This window comes from Prinia subflava, chromosome 3, assembly GCF_021018805.1.
Source record: "Prinia subflava isolate CZ2003 ecotype Zambia chromosome 3, Cam_Psub_1.2, whole genome shotgun sequence".
NCBI classification, from domain to species: Eukaryota; Metazoa; Chordata; class Aves; order Passeriformes; family Cisticolidae; genus Prinia; species Prinia subflava.
Window position 1 is genome coordinate 45,536,637 of NC_086249.1, and position 20,569 is coordinate 45,557,205.

Below are 20,569 nucleotides of genomic sequence, written 5' to 3' on the forward strand. Positions count from 1 at the left end.
GAAATTATAAATAACATCTGAGTAAATTTTTATACACACTTGAATGTTACATATCTGATTAAACAATATTAAACAATACTTTTCCTACCTTAATCTGTTCTTTCAAGTGTACCTACATCATACATCTTGATTTGACAAAGACACAGGGATGCCCTGGCTGCTGCAGTGGTCCCCATTTCTGCAGCTCCAAAGCAACAGGACTGTCTAAAGAGACTTTAGGCATTTACTGTCACCATAGTCAGGGACACACCTGTATCAGCATTATATTACTCTTCTCAGACCCTGTGCAATCTTGAAAATAATGATGAAAACTTATATGGTATGTCCATAAAAATCATAAAATTATGAGTGAAGAGAAAGGTAAAATATTTTTTCCTTGCTATATTGTAGCCAGACATACTTAGAAAAACAACTGCATAAGGATACAGACACAATTAAAAAGAGCATGATAGGATTAAGAGGTTCTAACACTCTTCTACTACTTACTTTACCTGTAAAAATAGAATAGGGATTTTAAACCAATAATCAGGTGCATTCCTTACATAAGATTCCTATACAACATTATATAGTTTCATAACAAACTAGCTAATGCTAGATTATTACCTAAACACAGTAAAATGTTTAGATATGAAGAAATTACTGTAAAAATAACATAGTGTGTATTGTGAGTAGCAACCAAAATCAGAATGAAATATACATACTGTTTCTTTGAATAAATTCTGCATAAGTCACAAAAACTTAAAATTGATCCTGAAAAGCTCCAATGATTACCTCTGATTTTAAAATTATGGATATAAAAATGTGCCTTTTTTTCTTCCAGCTACAAGAAAATGAAAGCTCAGATTTTCCATATGCCTCAAGTGTGTACAAATGTTTACATCATGTTCCACAAGTCTACGGATATGGGCTTGTACATAACCTGCAAATGAGAGAATACAATGCACAAAGACCGGGGCAGTTCTTTATTCAAATCCATCCTTGCTTGACAAACTGCATCATACAAAACTTTTGTTAGTAGTAATTTCAATAGCCAGTATGATTTGAAATATTTTGCCTGCATATACTTAGGAAACTCTACACAGATGTGCCTATGTGACTAGTTACCCTAGGGAACAGTCTTTAAGGAAATACATTCTCCTGGCTTAGCTGTAGTTTTATCTGGCAAAGAAAGACACCAAACAAGGTATATTTCCTACGCTACCAAGGCTTGGAGAGGCCTATACCTGATGAAGCACTACTAAAAAGGAAAGTGAAGTTCCTAGAGGATGCCCTTTTCAAGCTGTTACACCTCAGATTCTGTTTTTCTGCAAAAAGAGAAGGTGGGCTCAATCTTCTGTTCCCCTCATTTTTCCTTGGTGTCAGAGGGAGGCCAGACAGCATTTGCACCAAAACTCAACTTTTCAGTGAACAAACTCGTTTCGTCACTGTAAAATGAGGTTAAAGCAAAGGAGGGGAGAAAAAAATTTCCACATGGTAGCCTAAAATCCAGAATTGCCAATTTACTCTCATATATAGTACAGCTCTATTCATTCTGCTACTCCAAGTTAGCTACTAACACACTTTGCAAAACCATAAATTCATAACACAACTTACAAATTTTCCAAACTGCATGAAAATGACTAAAAGTGCAAAGGTAGCTCAGCGTTTACATTGCAGTTTTATGACACCAGAAGTCAAAGCTTCTTTAACAACAAAAAATAAAACTGCAGTCTAAAAAATTACCTTTGACCACAGCAGAAATCCAGTGGAAAGTCTCTAAAATTTCTATAGATTAAACAGTCAAACCATATTATAGTTAAACTTCCTCCAGTTAATTTACTGCCAGGTACACTGACTGACAAGCATTTTAAATGAAAATTGAGGAACACAGAGCAATCCCCCAAAGAAAAACCATTCATGCTATTGAACTGTAGAAATGCAGCATGGTGGGATATAAGCTCAGTTATTATATTCACTGTACTTCCTTTTTCTTTAAAATTTACAGATTATTACGTTTACAAGAACAATACAGGAGACAGTTTCAGATTTAATCACACTCAAGTTCAAAAACATTCAATGCACCTAAAACAGTAAAACCATAACTCTATTTGCTTCTATTTTGCCTAAAAGTTACTCCTTGTTTCTTTAGCTTTAGCTATAAAAGGTAACAGAAAGCACAAAAACCAAAACAACAACCAAACTAAAAAGAAGGCATTCAGAGGGCTGATATTTAAACAAATTTAGAAATGTGTTGCTTCCCAATCCACCTGCTGCCTGCTCCATTCCTTGTCAACTTCTCCAGTTATAACAGAAAAATTCTCACTAGTTGAAATCTACTGTCCTGAAGGTTTATAGCCCTTGACGGTTGTTATGGGAATAAATTTTAAAAAAACAACTCATAAATACTGTTAAATGCTGCCTTAATGTTTTGAGAAAGAAGCATATTAATAACTATGTTACAAAGTAGAAAATTTAATTAATGGAAGAGAGTTTTGTGAGAGTAACATTCTAAGACATTATTTGATTACATGTCATTGTTCTTCAAGAAAATATTGTACAAAATAACGACCCCAAAAATCAAACAAAAAAATCCAGCATAACAATAGTGACTGACTAGAACAGTCCTCAGTGCATTTCATTACACACTAAAACAAGGCTGAATCATGAAAGCAATCTGGTATCATCTTGCCACAGGTGAGTTCTCCTGCAGATTTTCATCTGATTAAATACAGAAAAAACAGGTTTCTTTTAACTAGTTAAAAGAAACTACAGTTTCAGGTGATTTGTCATGTATCACAAATTTTGTTCCTCCATCTGTGTGGGAGGAGACCTTTCACATCTTAAAACCATATTTTAATAAAGTTATATATTAGACACACTGTATATAATGAAAATATATTGGCAGTTAACACAAATATCAGAAATAATTTTCTAACATTCAGGTCCTGGAATATAACAGCAAATCCTCCTAATATTTTATTGTTTACATTCCTGCTGTTGGGGATTCCCCAAGACAGGCAGAAAGAATGAAAACCAAGGCATAACATGCAAGACCATACACACTATCTAGTGAACAAGAATAACCATATTCCAACAGCCCTAACTGCACTATAGTCACATTATTTACAGACTATTACAGTCATGGTGACACAGATAGCCACAAATTCCTGCTGAATTAACTAAACTCAGATGCTGAGAGCAGACTAAGTACAGCAGCATGACAGCAGACCTTGCCCAGAAAGGAGGCTGGACAAGCCTGTGCTGAGGTTTATGCAGATGAAAGAAGACTGGTGAACTTCCTTACACCACTATAACCTAGTCCAAAGTATTATTTGTTTTAGAACATTAGGACAAGGAAAGTCCCACATACATCAGTCAGAAGGGATTTTGCCAGTAACTTCACTCATGCCCACGTTCCTTGCTACCTGCATTTGCATACCAAATTTTCAAAACAAACCCACCCACAACTTATTTTGCTTTGCTTGCATGTGCAGCTTTTTCTTTACCTATTAAAATTCACTATCTCGACCCGCACTTTTAACCCTTGTGACTCATTTCTCTGTTGCACTGTGGGGGAGTGAGCAGCTGTGTGGGTCTTGGCTACCTACTGGGCTTAACCCAGTACAAATAAGTAAAACTTACTGCCATACAACTTTAAACAGTTTAGTAATTCTAAACACAGGCATTCCACAGCTGCCATCAGAACTCAAAGGAAAAAAACCACACTATCTCAACATAAGCAAGTCTGTGTCTCTGGGTATTTTTACTGGGAACTCCAATCTTGAGTGCTGCAAGCTCCTCACGAACATCTTTCTAATGGAGAAACCCCAACGTACACAGAATAGGACTTAAAACTAAGACTGCCCCACATTCTCTTTTAAAGTGTTCTAAAAGCACTTCCAAAATGCATTAACCTACGTCCTCTCCTCAGTATTTCCTTAACAAACTAACAATAAGAGTCTACATTTGGTAATATAGATGCAAAACGTGTCAGAATTTATGTCAATACACAACTGGAACAAAACTCTACAAGTAGGTCTGTGAATAAATACGTCAGCAAACAAAAGGTGTCTGAATAGTGTGTTTTGCATAGCTGCAAAGCAAGGTTGTAAAAACAAATCTAATCACCTTGGGTATTCTTTCAACCACAGAAATGCTGGGAATTCATAACAGAAGGAATACCTGGGATTTCAAGATACTTGGGAAGGCCTCAGCTAAACGAAATATGCTTCAGCAGACAAGAACAGATTGAACAGTTTAAACTTGATTTAGATTTACGCTGGTTGTTGGACTAGAGGACCTACAGGGTTCCCTTCATCAGCATCTTAGGTTCCTTCACAGTTATCCTATAAAATTTAGACACAAAGTTAGAATACAGTTTTTATTCAATTAACTGCATATTTTCACTGATACTTAGCATTTATTTACAAACAAATATTCTCTTAAAGAAGCTGTTTTTGTGAAGTTGTAGTTAGGTTTTAACCAAAAGGTTTTAAAAGGACAATTCAAATGCCATAGAACCAAAATTATCACAAGTGAGACAAAAACACATATAAGAAATCCAAACCAAGTGAACAACACAGCTCTGCCATACAAGAAAGGCAGTTGAAGGGTTATGTTTTAGATAACAAAATGATCTGGAACCTACACTGCAATTATTTATAGTATTTTAAATTGAATAGATAAAAATCCACCACTTACTCCTCTATCTTTATTGCCTTAGATTTGATCACCTGGACATCAGTACCACCAATTCACCTTAAATAGTAAGACTGCTTAGAATGCAATTCCTTTGATGTCACTGACACTTCTAAAGCTGGGCTTGCTGTATCCATAGCACCAGTACATAAAAAATTCTGATGTCATCTGCATTCCACCAAGGGTGGAGGCAGACAAACACTTTCTCAAATGAGTTCCCAAGAAATCCACATTCGTAAAACCAAAACATCCTGTTTCTATAAATGGAATTGTCAAGCAATCCATTCCAGGACAGATATCCAGGGAGGAATTCTTAATTATAAAGAAGATTTACCTCTATCGATTTAAATGTTGATTTAAAACCTTCCTCAATATAACCTTCCTTTTTATGTTCCTAATTCATACAGCAAAACAGGAAAGGAGATGCAAGTGAAAAATTAGTGCAAGGAGAAAAGTCCACTTTGATATCTTTAAAAAGACATGGTAATAAGCTAGGATTTGTACACTACTGAAACAAATCATATTCTACAACTTCATACGAATATACTGTCTACTAGAAGAGATTTTTTATTTGCTCACACTTGAACATCAGTAATTTTGATGTGGTTGTAGAATGTTAATCCAATATCTACGCAGAGAAAATAAACAATACCCTGAAGGAAATCATTACGTGTCTCATACAAGAAATCAGTTTTATTTATCCAAAACCCAGCATCAGTCAGGATTTTCAAGACTTTGCTCCCTAGAATACAAAGCCATTGCTCATAAAATCTGCGAGTGACTGATGGTAATGGTGCTATAATAACAGCAAGGCCAAGTTATAGACACACAGGGACCTGGAGCACACGGTTGGTCAGACACAATCAAGGTCATATTTAACTCTGTCATATGAAAACATAAAAATACAACAAGAAAGAATGCAGTCATAAAATCACAGTCTTGGCAAGTGACAGCATAAACCTGGAACAATTACAACCATGAAGTCCCACCAAATCTAAGGTGCAAATTACTAAAATGAAATTTGCGTGCATTCATAGTGACTATTGAGAAATAAGCTGAACACACATTACCCCAAGGAAGGTATTCACAAAGCAACTCACAAGTGGCTATGTCCAGTTGTTAATAACGAAACAAAAGATAATAAAACTGTTAAGGCACCCAAAAACCTGTAAGGTTTTGTGAAACGGTAAGATTTGGGATCTGAAATCATCTTTCACAGCAGAACACCAAAGGTTCATCTGTTTAGGATTGTCTCACAAGCCCTTGCAACATTTAGTAGAGCAATGTATGATAGGAGCAGCCCCAGCTCTGTCCCCCAACCTGCTCTGAGGGTGGTTTCCTCCCCAAGCCCAGGCACAGCAGATGAAATCACGTGCCAGCTCCTCAACACAATTCCAAGCCTGTACTAGTAGTTTAAATCCACCATCATCATCATTTAGGTTGTCACCCCATTAACATGGGCTGTAGCTTTCAGCAGGAAGCTAGATGGACAATTGCAGCGGCATCCTAAATTACTGTGATAGGAATTATCCCTCATTAATCAAATATCTAGTTCATTAAATACAAGATTAAAAAATAATGTATAAACAACCGCCAAAGAGTAAATTTCTGCTACAGCGGATTAGCTGATCTAGTGAAGAAAAAATAATAAATGACCAGAAGTTGAAGCTAAAATACAAAACTGCTCTGTAATCTATTTTTTTGTTTCCAAAGGAAATATACAATCAATCATACTATTATCACTGGCATACTTTAAAATTGAGACAGTACACATGAGCCATAGATTTCTGATCTAGATACACAGACTAAGGGAAATTGATGGCCAGCATTAGGCAGAGGGACAAACTGTATCAACACAAAAGTCTCTTTTATTAAGACAAATCAATCGCTTCAACATGTTTCAGCAAGGATAGTTCACTAGCATCAGAATGTGAATAACAGCACAAAGTAAGGTGAAACACCTGGTAAAGAACAACAGGAATGACTAAATACTCTGAGTATTAGAGAAACTTCTCTAAAAGCAAGCAGCTTCTGTTAATAGAGCAAGAAGCCCTGGCAGCTTACTACCCTCTCCATTTTCTTTGTTGCAAGACTGCTTCCCAATGATTTTCACAGGAAAAGCAATTTCACATAACCTTAATTTGATAACTTAACCATAATAATTATCAATAAAGTAATCTATTTCTCCCTATGTTCTGTTTTTTCACACATATTCATTATGTTATCCTCATGCCCTCACTATTTCATGCACCAAGGAAGGCTTTAGAAACATATGAAAAAGTAGAACTCTATCATGCATTAAGTGGAGTGGGTGAAATATTTTAATATATACAATACACTCAATATATTTAACACTCACAATGACATAATGCAAATGCACTAAGATTGGGCACAAGCAATACTTGCTTTTTTCCAAGCTGAATCGATTACAAGCAGAATACCTCCTGACTGCAAATATTTTTATTTCTATGATGAGACCATTGAAAAACAAGACGGTTTTGTTAAAAGACAAAGAAGAAAAAATTTTAGACACAGACTAATTCCTTCAAATATTGTTAACCAAGAATGTGATTTATCTTCAGTAAGTACCTTAACAAAAAAACCTTTTAAAAATAGCAAACATTCTATAAAACTATTTAGCTGGAGGCTACAAGCAAGAAATGTAACCAGCATGTACCACGTAGCCATCAAAACACAAAACAAAAGATTCTGTTTTACAGGGACACCTGTATTTAGGAAAACTGGCAAGGTTTTTGCTTAGTCCAGTAAGCAAAATTCAAGCTTTCTGAGCACAAGTATTATATGATCTGGAATTAGTCTTTTTCATAAATTGTTTAGAACAAGAGGATTTGTATTTTAGAAACTGTAATTTTAGAGGTAGACCGTTCTCTGAGATGCTCGTGCTTCACTACCCCCATACCAATATCATGGTTTATTTCTTCATTTTAGAGCCTTAGCACCACGTAACAAAAATCTGATAACTGTCTTTGAAAAGCCATTCACTAGACCAATCATCTCAAATTTGTGTGATCACAAATTTGATCAGAACTCATTTTATTTTGGTCATATTTCCAGATTACTGTGTTAAAGCCTTACATTGCAAAGTTAGAACACAAAAAAAACAATACTGATTTCTTGGATGATTTTAAAATGAGAGTTATATTTACAAGCTATGTCTAAAAAAACTGACTCTCATGCAGAATTTGTCCATGTTGACTTCACACATAAGAAGAAAAAAGTGGTTTTTTAAATGAATTCTATTCTATTCTATAGAATGTTCTATTCTATAAAGTCCTGAAAACTTTACTTTCCTGCAACACCGTGCATTATTCCTATTTAGTCCAATACAAAAATTGGGAGAAAAGCTAACAGATTTGTGAGGCACATAGAGGGAAGCAACCTCCAGCTTTTTTCGCAAGTTTTCAGACTTTTTATTGGTATAAGATTTTTCAGATTTGACTGCCTTTTCACTATTCTGACTATTTCAAACTCATGGTTTAAAACTCTATCCAAAAAGCACACATTCATATGTAGTAACTGGTACATTGTTTCTTGGGGGAGGGCAGTGTTAGGTTTGGGGTGGATTTTTTTCCCTTTTAAAGGTAAACCCTGCAGCACTGGATAGAAACAGAAGGAAACTTCACAGACTCCTTCTATTGCCTACATGTACAGTCTCAACTGCAATGCTTGAGTTTCACTGTTCCCACAGAAAAACCCTGATTTATTCCTTCATTTTAAAGCCTTTCCCCATAGAGGCTAGACCTTACACTGTCTCTTACTTCCCTTTAACAAATACTTGTAGAAAAGCCTCTTTTTCTTTGGGCTACCAATGCCTCATAGATAAACAAGGCTGAAATTTTTCTGATAAATGGGATGCTGGAGGGATCCCAGAGCCACATCTCCCACAGCTTAACATTTAAGTGCATAACTAAAATGCTTCAGTGAGACTAGCAATTACTGCAGCTCTGTTACTACGACACAGAACTGCTCAACACCAAACGGAGCTATGAGATTCCAGAAGCCATTTTTAGCCCAGGGCACTTGGCCAAAAATAACCTTTTCAGTTCTCTAGGAAGCCAAATGTACAAAGATATGAAAACTGGCAGAAGGAGTATAGCACTTCTTGCCAAAATACTGATTTTTTTTTTAATTGTGTAAAGTTTCTACTCTTTCATATTACTTGATTCTCTTTTTGAGACGATTTCTGAGTTGTATGTCTGTGTCAGATGCTACTAATAAAATGAGTTTCTGCATTGTGTTAATATATTTAAAACCACTACCAGGACTTAAGACCTTAATGGAAGCTTTACTGCTATCCCCACATCTTCCAGAACAAAATTAATTCAAATGCCTCAGCATCCATTCTTCAAGATACCATACACTGACAGTTAAAAAAATACAAAAAAAATTCCCTCAAAAATACCAGAGAACCAAACTTGGATTCCATTCACAGTTTGCTTCTGGTTGGTTCTGAGATAATGTATTAAGCCATTCAAAATACTGCTTCTCAATTATTCCAATCTATACAACCAGGGAAAACCTGCATCATTACAGAACAATGAAATAACTCACAGAGCAAAGTTTGCACAGTAATTTTTCAATGCAAACATAGAGCAAGATCTGTGCTGGGAACAACCAAAAGTAGAAACCTTAAAGTCATTATATTAATGACCTAAAGACTTAAGCTCTTAAAGTCATTACACTAACAATCAATATAATTACTTAAAAGGCTTTCAAATTACACAAAATTCAAAAGACTGCTTTCTCTACACTTAGAAGTTCCTGACTGGTTGGCTGAATGTCAAAGTCACACTCAGCACACTTAAGCAGAGCACTAATAGCAGCAATTCCATGATACAAAAGTGTCTCATGGTCTATACCATGACAGTGTCGTATGTCTAAATTCCCTTACAAAAATGTTAGCAAACTGAAGTTACTGGTTATTTTAAAGTAGTTCATATTTTCCTTCAAATCACAAGATCCACACCACTTGCATGAAAGATCTTTTGTGGGGAGTCTGCCAGATTATCTTCAAATTTTATGGTGAATTTGAGACAGCACATGGAAAAAAAAAAGAAAATAGTTCTGAAGATTGGGGAGAAACTTGCCTTTTTTTAAATGAAAAACAATTTTAGACTGTGCAGCTTTTTTTGTCCCCACAAATAAAACCTCAGAAAAATAACATATAAAACTACACATTGCCAAATTAACATAATAGTTTTCCATCACATTTGGAAGTTCATACAGTGAATGGAAACATCTATAACAACATGGCTACAATTCAGTAAATCAGTCTTAATTTCTGCACATTACGACTAAGAAGCTACATCATCATATTGATGTTGTATAGAAACTAGAAGGAACTGGTACTGATGGGTCTCAAAATAAGAAAGAATGGAAACATTTCGGATGGCACAAGAATATGCTTGGTCATACATCTTCCTTCAAACACATTAGTAAGCAGAAGGAAATAAAATACCATGTCTAGCAAACCTTGTAAATGACAAGACATGTGTGAGTGAGGAAAAAACCAAGTCAGTAACACAAGGCAATCTGAACGGCTGCTAAGTGGAACACAAGCAAGGAGTAGGCATCCAGCCAGACTGGAATTCAAACACTGGAAAGGCAATCACAGACAAAACTTACCAAGCAGGGAAACTACACTGTGCAAAGTGAAAGGCAAAAGGACAGTTTTCTTGAACTGAGACGAACTCAAGAAACAACAACAAAACAAGCAAACAAGACGCCCTAGCAACACAGCATAAAATGAGCATGGGAAACTCCGGGTTAAGTTGTTCCCCTTGATCAATCACAGCTGTATTTAGTAACCAGGGCATCCTTGTGCTGCCCCAGCTGCTGAGAAAGCTCTTTTCAGCTTTGACCAGACACCTATTCCAGAAATCTTCATATCTGTCTGCTTTTTTTAATTAATTATTTAATTTATTATAGCATATGAATGACACTATGTTCTTCCTCCTTCCCCACTGAATAGACAGCTTTGTTGTTAATAGCCTTGCCCTGCCTTAAAAAGACTGAATTGAATCAATTCAGCTAAGCCTCACTATTCTCAAAATACAGTAATATAACAGCAGAAATGATACTACCTGACTACAGTTCAATAATCCCTACATCTCCTACCACTAAGTTTTTAAATAGTTAAAAGTTCAAATAGTACCAAAGGTCATTTTAATAATAAAAGCTTTGCTGACCGTGATAACAATTTCATTGTCTTTAAAATCTGACATAAGATTCTTATTATACATAAACTACTGCACTTGCATTTTAGCTATCTTGCCTTACCCTGTAAAGATTATCCAAGGGTATACTCTGCTCCACTTCTTTCCTTGGCTTGATCTCCAATTCAATTTTCTTTTCCTATCCCATTTCACAAAACTTCTCCATCAGTTCCAGTGATTTATCTTTGCACACACATTTTATGAACCTGTTTCTTTCTGTTCACCAAACAACAGATCCAGCTCCTTACTCATGCTTTTCTCTTCACAGTTAAATGTGGTGGGTTTTTTCCTCCATGTTATTTATCTTTGATTTTTACTTTTTGCCTGTCTAATGTAATGCTACAGAGGAGAGGTGTCCCTTCAAATAGCACAACCAAAGATGCAGATTTTGGATGCTAAAAAACCTCATGTCTGTTCACACACAGTAAATTGAAGTGAAAGTGTCATTTGCAGTCACATTGCTACTTTTGAAACATACTACTTTAGAATATAAACTAGTGTTACAGTAGTATTTTAGTATTCTTTACAGTATTAAAAAAAAATCAAGTCACATGGTATGTTTCAATATACTTCCAAAATGTACTTGGCTGAATTTTATTTTTTTAATTCAAAAAATTATTTGCCTTAAATCCTCCACACACATATTAATGCCAACTGCTCCACCAATGTCACCTCCTACCAGAGACAAGTATTTATCAGGCTACAATAACAGAATACACCTAGTTTATATAGTTAAATCTAAAACCTAGAAATTAAATCTGTTACTAATCTAGTATTTTAAAGCACCACAGTCCTGAAAGAAAATAAAAATACTGCAACTACTGCACTTTGCACCAAGGAATAAAATCACCCATCTACAGAAAATCAACATTAAAACCTTATCCATTCAGCACACAGGTCACTGCTAACATGGCGCTCAGCTGTTCTGCCCTTGTTCTGCTTCTCATAAAGACCAAGAACTCTATTCTGATATTTAAAACCTCCAGTAATTTCTCTAACTAATCCTAGAAGAACTACCTCACATAACCATCATGAACTTATCAGCTAGCTTTTAACTAAATCCACACAAGCTCAAGCTGCATGAACATGAAACACTTCATGCAGCTTCAAAAGCAAATGCAAACCTCAGGCTCCAAATTAAGTGCAAAACTAACCCCTACTTGGCTCTGCCACGATCATCGTCTCACAAGTTTTGACTTTTTGTTTTTTCCTTTAAGAATATTTCTCCTACAGCCTGGGATAGGAGGACAGAAGACTGTTATTGTTATTTCTATTTTTAAATAGTTAGGAGGTTTACAGGCGTTAGGGTGTTCTGCACCATACAAGGAAAAAAAAGAATAAAAAGCTGGCCAGCAAGACACCCTTAGAGAAAGACACTCGGGGAAAAGCATATTAGAATTTCATAAATGAACTCCTCCCACAAAGACACATCTATGCACAAATTTAGCAGAAAGGAATTACTCTTCCAGAAGCTTAACTCCTCAGTACCATTCCAAAGAACTGCCCTGATGTGTGTATAATGCCTTGCACAACATGGTCAGCAGAGAGCTGTCAGAAGTCAGGAGATGTAACACCCGTTTCCAGTTTTGACAGCGATCTGCTCACTGAACACAGGGGTAACATTTCTGGCTCTTTCAGTTTTACACATCAGAGGACAATAAATGGGTACACTTTCCATAATTCTGGCCTCAGCAGAACAAGTTTAAGATATCTCTGGTTTAGGAAGGGCCATTTCAATCATTTAAATCATATTGATTCTTACTGTGAATTAGCAATCCAACTAGCTTGGGAACATTCACAAACCTCGTAAATCCTTACTAACAGTCAGCAAGAACACAGCAGGCAGAGTGATGAGCAGTCAGCCTGTGGGCCTGGAGAAGTTACTCACCTGTAGATGCTGGAAGAGCAGGGACAGTGCACAATCCTGCTTTTAGCCTAAAGGATGAGTAGAAGCCGAAATGTCCTTGCACTGTTCCTTAGATGGGATAAGGATGAAGTAAAGTTTGGAGCAATAGCCATAACAGGATGCTAGACAGGGTGCACTGCCCATAATTTGGAGAAGGCTCCCAGCATCCAGCCACATGGACAGAGCTTCTAAGCCAATCATGTATACTGCAAGGATGCTGAACACTGTGGTTTAACCAATGGTGTTCAGAGTTGGGTGCATGATATGCTCAGCACAGTACAAATGTATGTCAAATAGCTGAATAAAGGAGCAAGATTTCTAACTCATACTGAGTGCTGTCTTGACTCCGGCTGATCTCCGGCAACACTCATCCTTCCTAGAATGGTCATTCTGATACACAAAATGTCAGTCTCTCCGTCTTGGTTGCTCTTGCAACTCTGCAAGCAGCAAAAACAGTTCTCCTTGTGCAGACAAATGGATGCTAAGCTTCCCATACTCTAAATTCAACAGTTAGTATTTTGAAGTATGAATTTGAAACTATTTGTAGCAAAGTCTGTAAATGTCATGTATCTTGGAGCCAAACAATTTTCTTCACATTTATCTGATTCTCTATGCACACAGTACTGATCATTATGAACATAACTGGCATTTTTCCTCAGTTATACAGATTTCAGAGAATTATCCCAAGCCATTACCATACACCATACCACAATATCCATTATCCAAGCATTTCCCTTCTTTGACTTCATGCACTTTCTTTCAATAGTTGATAAGTTTTCATTCTCTAGGACACTTCTGCCTTTAATAGTATCTTCTTTTTATGTATTTCCTAGTTCAAATCTATATTGCATTGGCATTTGGCCTCTTCCAAGACACAGCTCAACTGTGCAAATATTCATTTTACTTTATCATACTTCATTCTGCCTCAGGCTCTTCCCCTCACACAAGTATTCAGTGTTTTCGAAACTCTGTGTATAGTAACTGTGTTAAGACTCATAGTCTCTCCTGTTTAAGAGATGTCTAAACTAAGATGCCTTTTTTGATGAAGACACAACAGAAACAGACCAGGGAAGGACTAAAAGGAGGCTCACAAACAGTGCAGGGATATTTGGCTTCTACCTCCCACCAGGACAGTGATCACAGGTGAATGGATCTGCAAAACTGCTTGTCTAAAAGCATTTGAAAGGGAACCTGTTGTACCTTAACTTTCGTAACAGCACTTGTGGAGCTCTAAGTCAGTCTTTTCCAAGCAGATTGGCCAAGGATGCACAAAGTGACAATATTTCTACAAAAGCCTTCAGCTTTTATTCATTTACATGCACATCCAAACATGGCATTTCTAGGCAGAGCCGCTTAAAAAACTGCCACCCTAAAGGGGATGCTCACTTTGGTGGTAAAGGTTCAATCTGCAGAAGAGCCTACTCCTGCTGAAATGGAGGGGTTTCACCTTTCCTTCCACCCAGTCGTTTTTAGGCTGGCATCTCTCCTACCTCTTAGCCCATGCACTAGTTTTGAAGCCTCTGCACAAAGCAAGTCAAAAAGAAAAAAACAAACACAGGGGAAAGACACACACAAAGAGTCAGTGGTAGAAAGCCATTAATCTGTTCAAGCCACATTATGAAACAGTAACCAGACAATTGTGTACTCATAATTTGTTCCATGCAACAAAGACACTCTGAGCTAATTCACTTTATTTTGTGCTGAGGAGAGTCTAACAGCACCTGCAGTCACTGGCTACATTTCAGCTATGGGGGCATAAATCTCCAGACAAAAGAGGTAACTTTCAAAAGCACCACTGACTAGACTTTACAGCAAGAGAACTAATAGACTCTTTTCAATAGAGGTCAATAGCCTTGACATTTATAAGATCCACAAGCAAGGATATAGTCAAGCTTCAGGAAGAATAAAAGGGCCAAGAGGGTTTAAATGGTATTCTGCAGTTACAAGCTGCTATGCACATCAGTGTCTCTAAAAGAACTCTTTAGTTTGATAAAGCTCTTTCCCAAAGCATTGCTTATGAGTAAAAAACAGAAGCTAGAATATGTTGGAACAGAGATATCCAAATAGCCCACATGATCAGGTGGTATCAGAAACTGTTAAATACATAAGAATATTACATATACTGCTGGATACATAATAATGAATACAAAATTGATTTATCTTCATTTTTTAGCCATAAGAATTACATCTCCTAAGATTTGACTGCAGGGTAATATTCAATTCATTGGTGATAATAAGGAAACATATTTATTCTCTTTCCCTGTCCTAATATACTTAAGATATTATTTATGTAAAAAAACCAGTAAGTAAGGTTAGAAATCTTCAAATAAACACAGCAAGGTTGTAGGAAGAGACTGACTTTTGAAATTAAAAAGAAACAGAGTTCTGTTCTTTTTTTAGTCTTATAAAGACATTGTTTATTGATATGAGTTTAGATTAAATGAGCAAAATAAAGGCTCTTAGCCTTATCCAAAAAAGCCCTCACAATTTAGTGAAAATATGAATTCAAAATTATTAATTATTCAAAGTAATTATCAGAGAATTCTTAAAAGGAGAGGGGTATATCAAATGTCTTTTTCTCTAGTGGCCAAATAACAATCAAATTCTACACCAGAGTCCATATAGTGGTGATATTTGATATTTGGAAGTGTGCAGTAGCACAAACAAACCAGTCTGGATGTGTGACATCCTGCTCAGTACAAGCTGCACTTAGAAGAGGTGGATCCAACTGCACATCTACTGCTGTAACTAGGACAATTCTCAGATGTGAAGGAAGAATTACATGAATAGTGCAGGTGGAAAAAATAAGTAAGAATAAATTATGGCAATCTAACGTACACAGAATCATAGAATGGTCTAGGTTGGATTAAACCTTTAAATGTCATCTAGCTCAACTCCCCTGCATGGAGCAGCAACATCTTTGACTAGATAAGGTTGCTCTGAGCCCCATGCCCATCATATTTAATTTTTTAAAAAGAGAGGGGGGGACAAGAAATACTACTGTTGTTACTATCAGCAAAGAGGAATGAAGGGAACATATTTCACCTGAACCAGCATCAACGCTCACAGTGATACTGTGATTTTTCAACCACCCTGAAAGCAAAACCATAGTTATACAGTCAAAAATCTATTTCAAAGATGCTGCCAGGCAAAGAAATCTTCAACACAGCACTGTCTGACAAGTACAGTCCACTTAGAAGCACTTTAAAAACAGCAGGTAGGAGCTCTTTTATCAAAAGAGCATTCTCTTGCACAAAAAAAAAACCAAAAAAACAAACAAACAAACAAAAAAAACCCCAACACATTCCTTCCACAATTTCATACTGTCCAAAGTAGCAATCAAATTCTTCAATTTGTAATTTATTTTCTAATAAATTCTTTAAATTACAGGCTGGATTATTTTCTTCTCGGCCAGATCACTACCAGCAGCAGCAAGTAATCCCTCCTCATGTGCCTAACTCACCCAATAGAAATGGATGAATTAGGTATTGACCAGAAAAGGTTCAGGGGATCTGTCTTCACAAAATCAAAGCCCACAGAAAGAGGCTGGAGTAATACAACAGGCAGCCACAGTTACATCTTTAGGGCCTTTGCCTGCTCTTTCATAAAGTAACATGCTTCCAGCATTCCCAGTGGTTTGGAGGAATATAATTGCATGTTATTACTTAAGAACTATGTGATTACTGTGCCACTGCCTTCTGCATAACCCAGCCTGTAATAAAAGTGATAAGAATAGCATTTATTATTTTTGAAATGGTTTTTGCATTGCATCCACACTGATGTGGTTTAAAACATCTGACTAAACTCAAGACACTTTACATAGTGGTTTATTTTCTTCTAACAGTACTGAACACCATGAAAACTCCATTCTGTGTGCAGAGATACTGCCTGAAAGTTCCATTGACCAGATCAGTCAACACTTGAGCAGAACTCTCAAAGATTGAGGAAGAAATGCTCTATGGCATTTCTGTAACCAAGATGTATTTAATGCAAAGAAAAGTCACAGAAGAAAAAACATAACAAGGAGCCACAGGAATAGAAAGTGACAAGTACAGTTCAGCCTCTGTAGTTACTACAGAATGCAGCTGCAGTAAGAACTAGAAAAATCAAACTATCCCATCCCAGCTGCTGGGAAACAAGGCAAACAAGCCACATCCCTTTCATTAGTGCATCAACTGCTACATAAAATCTGACTTCTAACTTCAGGAAAAAAATAAATGCATGAACAGAGAAGGTAAAGTCGATCACTTTTTTCTTCCTTGGACCTACAAAAAGCACTCAGAACCTTTCTACAAAACAAGTTTGGTAATATTTTATTTGAGAGTAGCTGTGGACTATCATTTTCAGTCTGTAATACTAAAGCACTGTCAAATGCAGACACGGTTTTAGTTTTCTGGAAATTCCCTGTTCCTCAGACCTCTAAACTCAACCCCCCTCACTAATCTCCTCTACATCAAGGAGTGTCTTCATTTTTCAGTGAGACTGGCAATCCCCTTCTCCCCTTAAAAAAACAGTGAAAGGCTACCCCTATCCCAATAACCAGTGTTTCAGGACTTCAGAGACATGTCAGCACATCAGATCCAAAACTATAAGTCACTCATTTCAAGGATCTATTCCAAATAGTACAAGGAAATTTTATACTATGCACATTTATGGAGAGGAAGCAGGAGAGAAAATTCCCATCAAGAGTTTCAGAAATCTGGCCTTAAGCTAAGCATCTCTTCTGTTTATATATTTCTTATGTAATGTAACTAATTTTAAAAAACATGGAATTTTGAAATATATCAATATACAACTTTCAAGGCAGTTCCCATCAAACAGTTACAACAATCTCTTACAAACAAAACCTTAAAGCAACTATAGATTAACACACTGTTCTTCTAAAAAGGGATGATGATAAAAGAGCTACTCTTGTCACAACATTAAGATATGGGTTGACCTAAACTGCTGTTTATATCAAACAGAAAGAGAATGAAAACACAATTCTACATTCAATTTCATATTGAATGTTTTCCATGTGAACTCTGACAAAAGCACAATAATGCTTGAATATAAAGAGTACCTTTTTCCTAGAAAAATCAGTAGAACAAACAAGCATGTAACAAGCAGGTGCTACCTATACACACTACACACAGCTCATGCCTGTACAGCACATACTTACACAATACACAAATACTAACATGCAATCACTACCAATCAAACAATTTTCTTCCCAGTATATAACCTCCTCAGTACACAATTTGGTTTTCCAACAGTTTGGTTCAATCCTAGGTCAAACTAAACAAGTGCAATTTCTGGATTTCCAAACTATTTATCTCGTACTGTGGCATGTCTGCTAGACTTCAGCTTTAAAAAATAAATGAGATAAAACATAAATGAGATTAAAAAATGCCTTTCTTGGGATGACAAGCTGAAAGTCATTCTTCTAACTGCATACAGTTTCCCTACCATGCCTATCCCTTTCATATCTGCTACTGAGTCAGCTAATGGTTAGTATGGTAATTCATGCTATCAATTTATGGTAGTTTCATTCATCAAGCTTCCTTAGCTTTTTTTTTTAATTGATATGATGATACAGGTGCTCGCACAGACCAATGTGAAATCCACTCAGCAACAGCCATCAAGTAACAAAGTTAAACGACAATAACAGGTGACACCTACCACACCTCTGAGGCACTAAGTGCGGGACAGAGACAACAGGCAGGCAGCACATGTGTCTCCACATACAGGAAGGCATAAATGCCCTCATGTGCAGGAAGAGCTGAGAACTTAGATTCATGTTATCACACGTCTGCATGCAGGTATAGCACCTGCTGTTTTGTGGGACAAGAACAAGTGACTACACGTCTCCTGCTCTGCTGCCACAACACAACTATCTCCAGCAGGCAAATGGGGACACAAGGCCATGTGGAGGCCGTACACTGAAGACCTTAGCAATACATTAATATATTCTTCTAATATGGGTTTGCACCATTCCTAGTGACACCATGTAAAGAAGGGATTAGGTTCCATCACCTGGGATAAAGAGGGGCAGGAAAACTGGTATGATCCTTTGAGGTGGATTTGCCTCCCTAGATGAGAAGTAAGTGCACATTTTTCATGTCAGAAGAAAGGTGTGAGGGCACGTTAACACAAACTGAATACCTGTCCCCTCATCACTCCTGCCTGCAGGGTTGTCAGGCCTGTCCCTTCCACAGATTTATGTAATGATGGTGTCCCCCAGTGTAGAATACATACAGTGCCTATAAAGACAGCGATTTCTCCCTACATTTGCCCTGGAAGATAGCATTACATAGAGCTGGCACTTGTGGCTGCATGACTGTAAGGACACTACATGAGGATGACAACCCCAGTCCTGATCAATTGACATTTGTGAGAGGTAGCATGCTCCCTGTGGCACCTGCACAGCAAACAGTCTTCCTGTGGACATGTCTCCACCTATGGCATGCAAATAGGTGACACGTAGAGAGGCACACGAGTGTCCCAATGTGGTTACGTACTGACTCGCATCCCCGCCGTGCCAGGTGGGTTCACCCACGAGCAGCAGCACAGAAGCAGCAGGTATGCACTCTGGCACCGTGTGTGCATTCCTCCCGCGGCTGAATCAAAGGTGGGCTGGCTGCCACCGCAAACCTCAGCAGTCGGGGAAGGGTGGCACAGAGACGCACATTCCCCAGAGGGAGAAGAGGACAGGTGCGAGCAAGAATTCCCCACACATTCCCCAGCGTGCCACGGGAGAGGCAGCTCTGCCTCACCAAACGCCGAGCGGGGGGATGGAGGGGAGCGTGCACAGATCCAGCCATATGGAAGCAAACACCTACCTCATACACCAAGGCGGGGGGAATAAGGAAAGCATAGGGTCCACGGAGAGATGGGGGTGGGCTCGGCTTCCGTGCGGGGACGGGCCCCGGGGGAAGGCGAACGAAAGGGTGGGGAGTGGGTGTTCGCCTCACAGGGAGGCTGGGGGGCACCAATGTGCCCGGGGGGGCGGGAAGGGGGTCCCGGCCGGTTCACCGAACCCACCGTCCGCGCTCCCCGGCCGCCCCCGGCCCTCGCCCGGGCTCACCTGCCCGCACCGTGTCGGAGAGGTCGTGGCTGTGGGCGGCAGCGCTGCGCGGAAACTCCTTCAGCTTCCTGCCGCTCAGGTTGAGCCCCCCGGAGTGCGCCGCCTCCTCCAGCGCCCGCTCCAGCCCGCGGTTCAGCGGCGCCTGCAGACCCAGCGCCCCGCCGCCGCCGCCCACCCCGGCCGCCGCCGCCAGAGCAGCAGAGGGGAAGGGCTGCGACTCGCCTCCCAGCGTCGCCATCTTTCCCTCGCCGCTGGGGGTACCCGAGAGGGCCGCCGGACCTGCCTCCCTCCCTTCTTCTCTCCCTCCCTCCTTCCTCCTCCTCCTCCTCCCGCTCGCGGCGGCGGCGGCGCGGCCAGGGGGCGGAGGCGCGCGGCCCGGGCGAGGCGCGCCCACTGCGCATGCTCCGCCCCTCCCGGCACCGCTCCCCGCCGCGGCGCCCCCTAGCGGCGGCGCGCTGCTCGCGGCGCTAGAAGCGGCGGTGGGAAGGCGGAGAGGGGCCGGCTCTCCATTGTTTCCTTGCCACGGCAGTCCTTGTAAAGCCGGCCCGGCGGAGCTGTCCCCCCGCAGGGCCCAGGGGCTGGGTGGGGGGCGGTGGGCGGTGGGCGGCGGGCCTGCAGGTGCCGGCAGCAGCGGGTGCGGGCTGGGCTGTCCCCGGCGGGAAGTTAAAGGCTGCGGCGGCTCTT

At 39.0% G+C, this 20,569-nt stretch overlaps 1 protein-coding gene across 1 annotated transcript in view; it reads right to left on the bottom strand.

Annotated features, from left to right (window-relative positions):
• LRCH1 (leucine rich repeats and calponin homology domain containing 1) overlaps nucleotides 1–20,336 on the bottom strand; it is a 114,076-nt gene extending 93,740 nt beyond the window's left edge. The window contains exon 1 of the mRNA XM_063392115.1: nucleotides 19,886–20,336. Within this exon, the coding sequence (XP_063248185.1) occupies nucleotides 19,886–20,123 (238 nt within the window). The 5' untranslated portion in view covers nucleotides 20,124–20,336. The remainder of the gene's footprint in view (nucleotides 1–19,885) is intronic.
• Nucleotides 20,337–20,569: the final 233 nt, after the last annotated feature.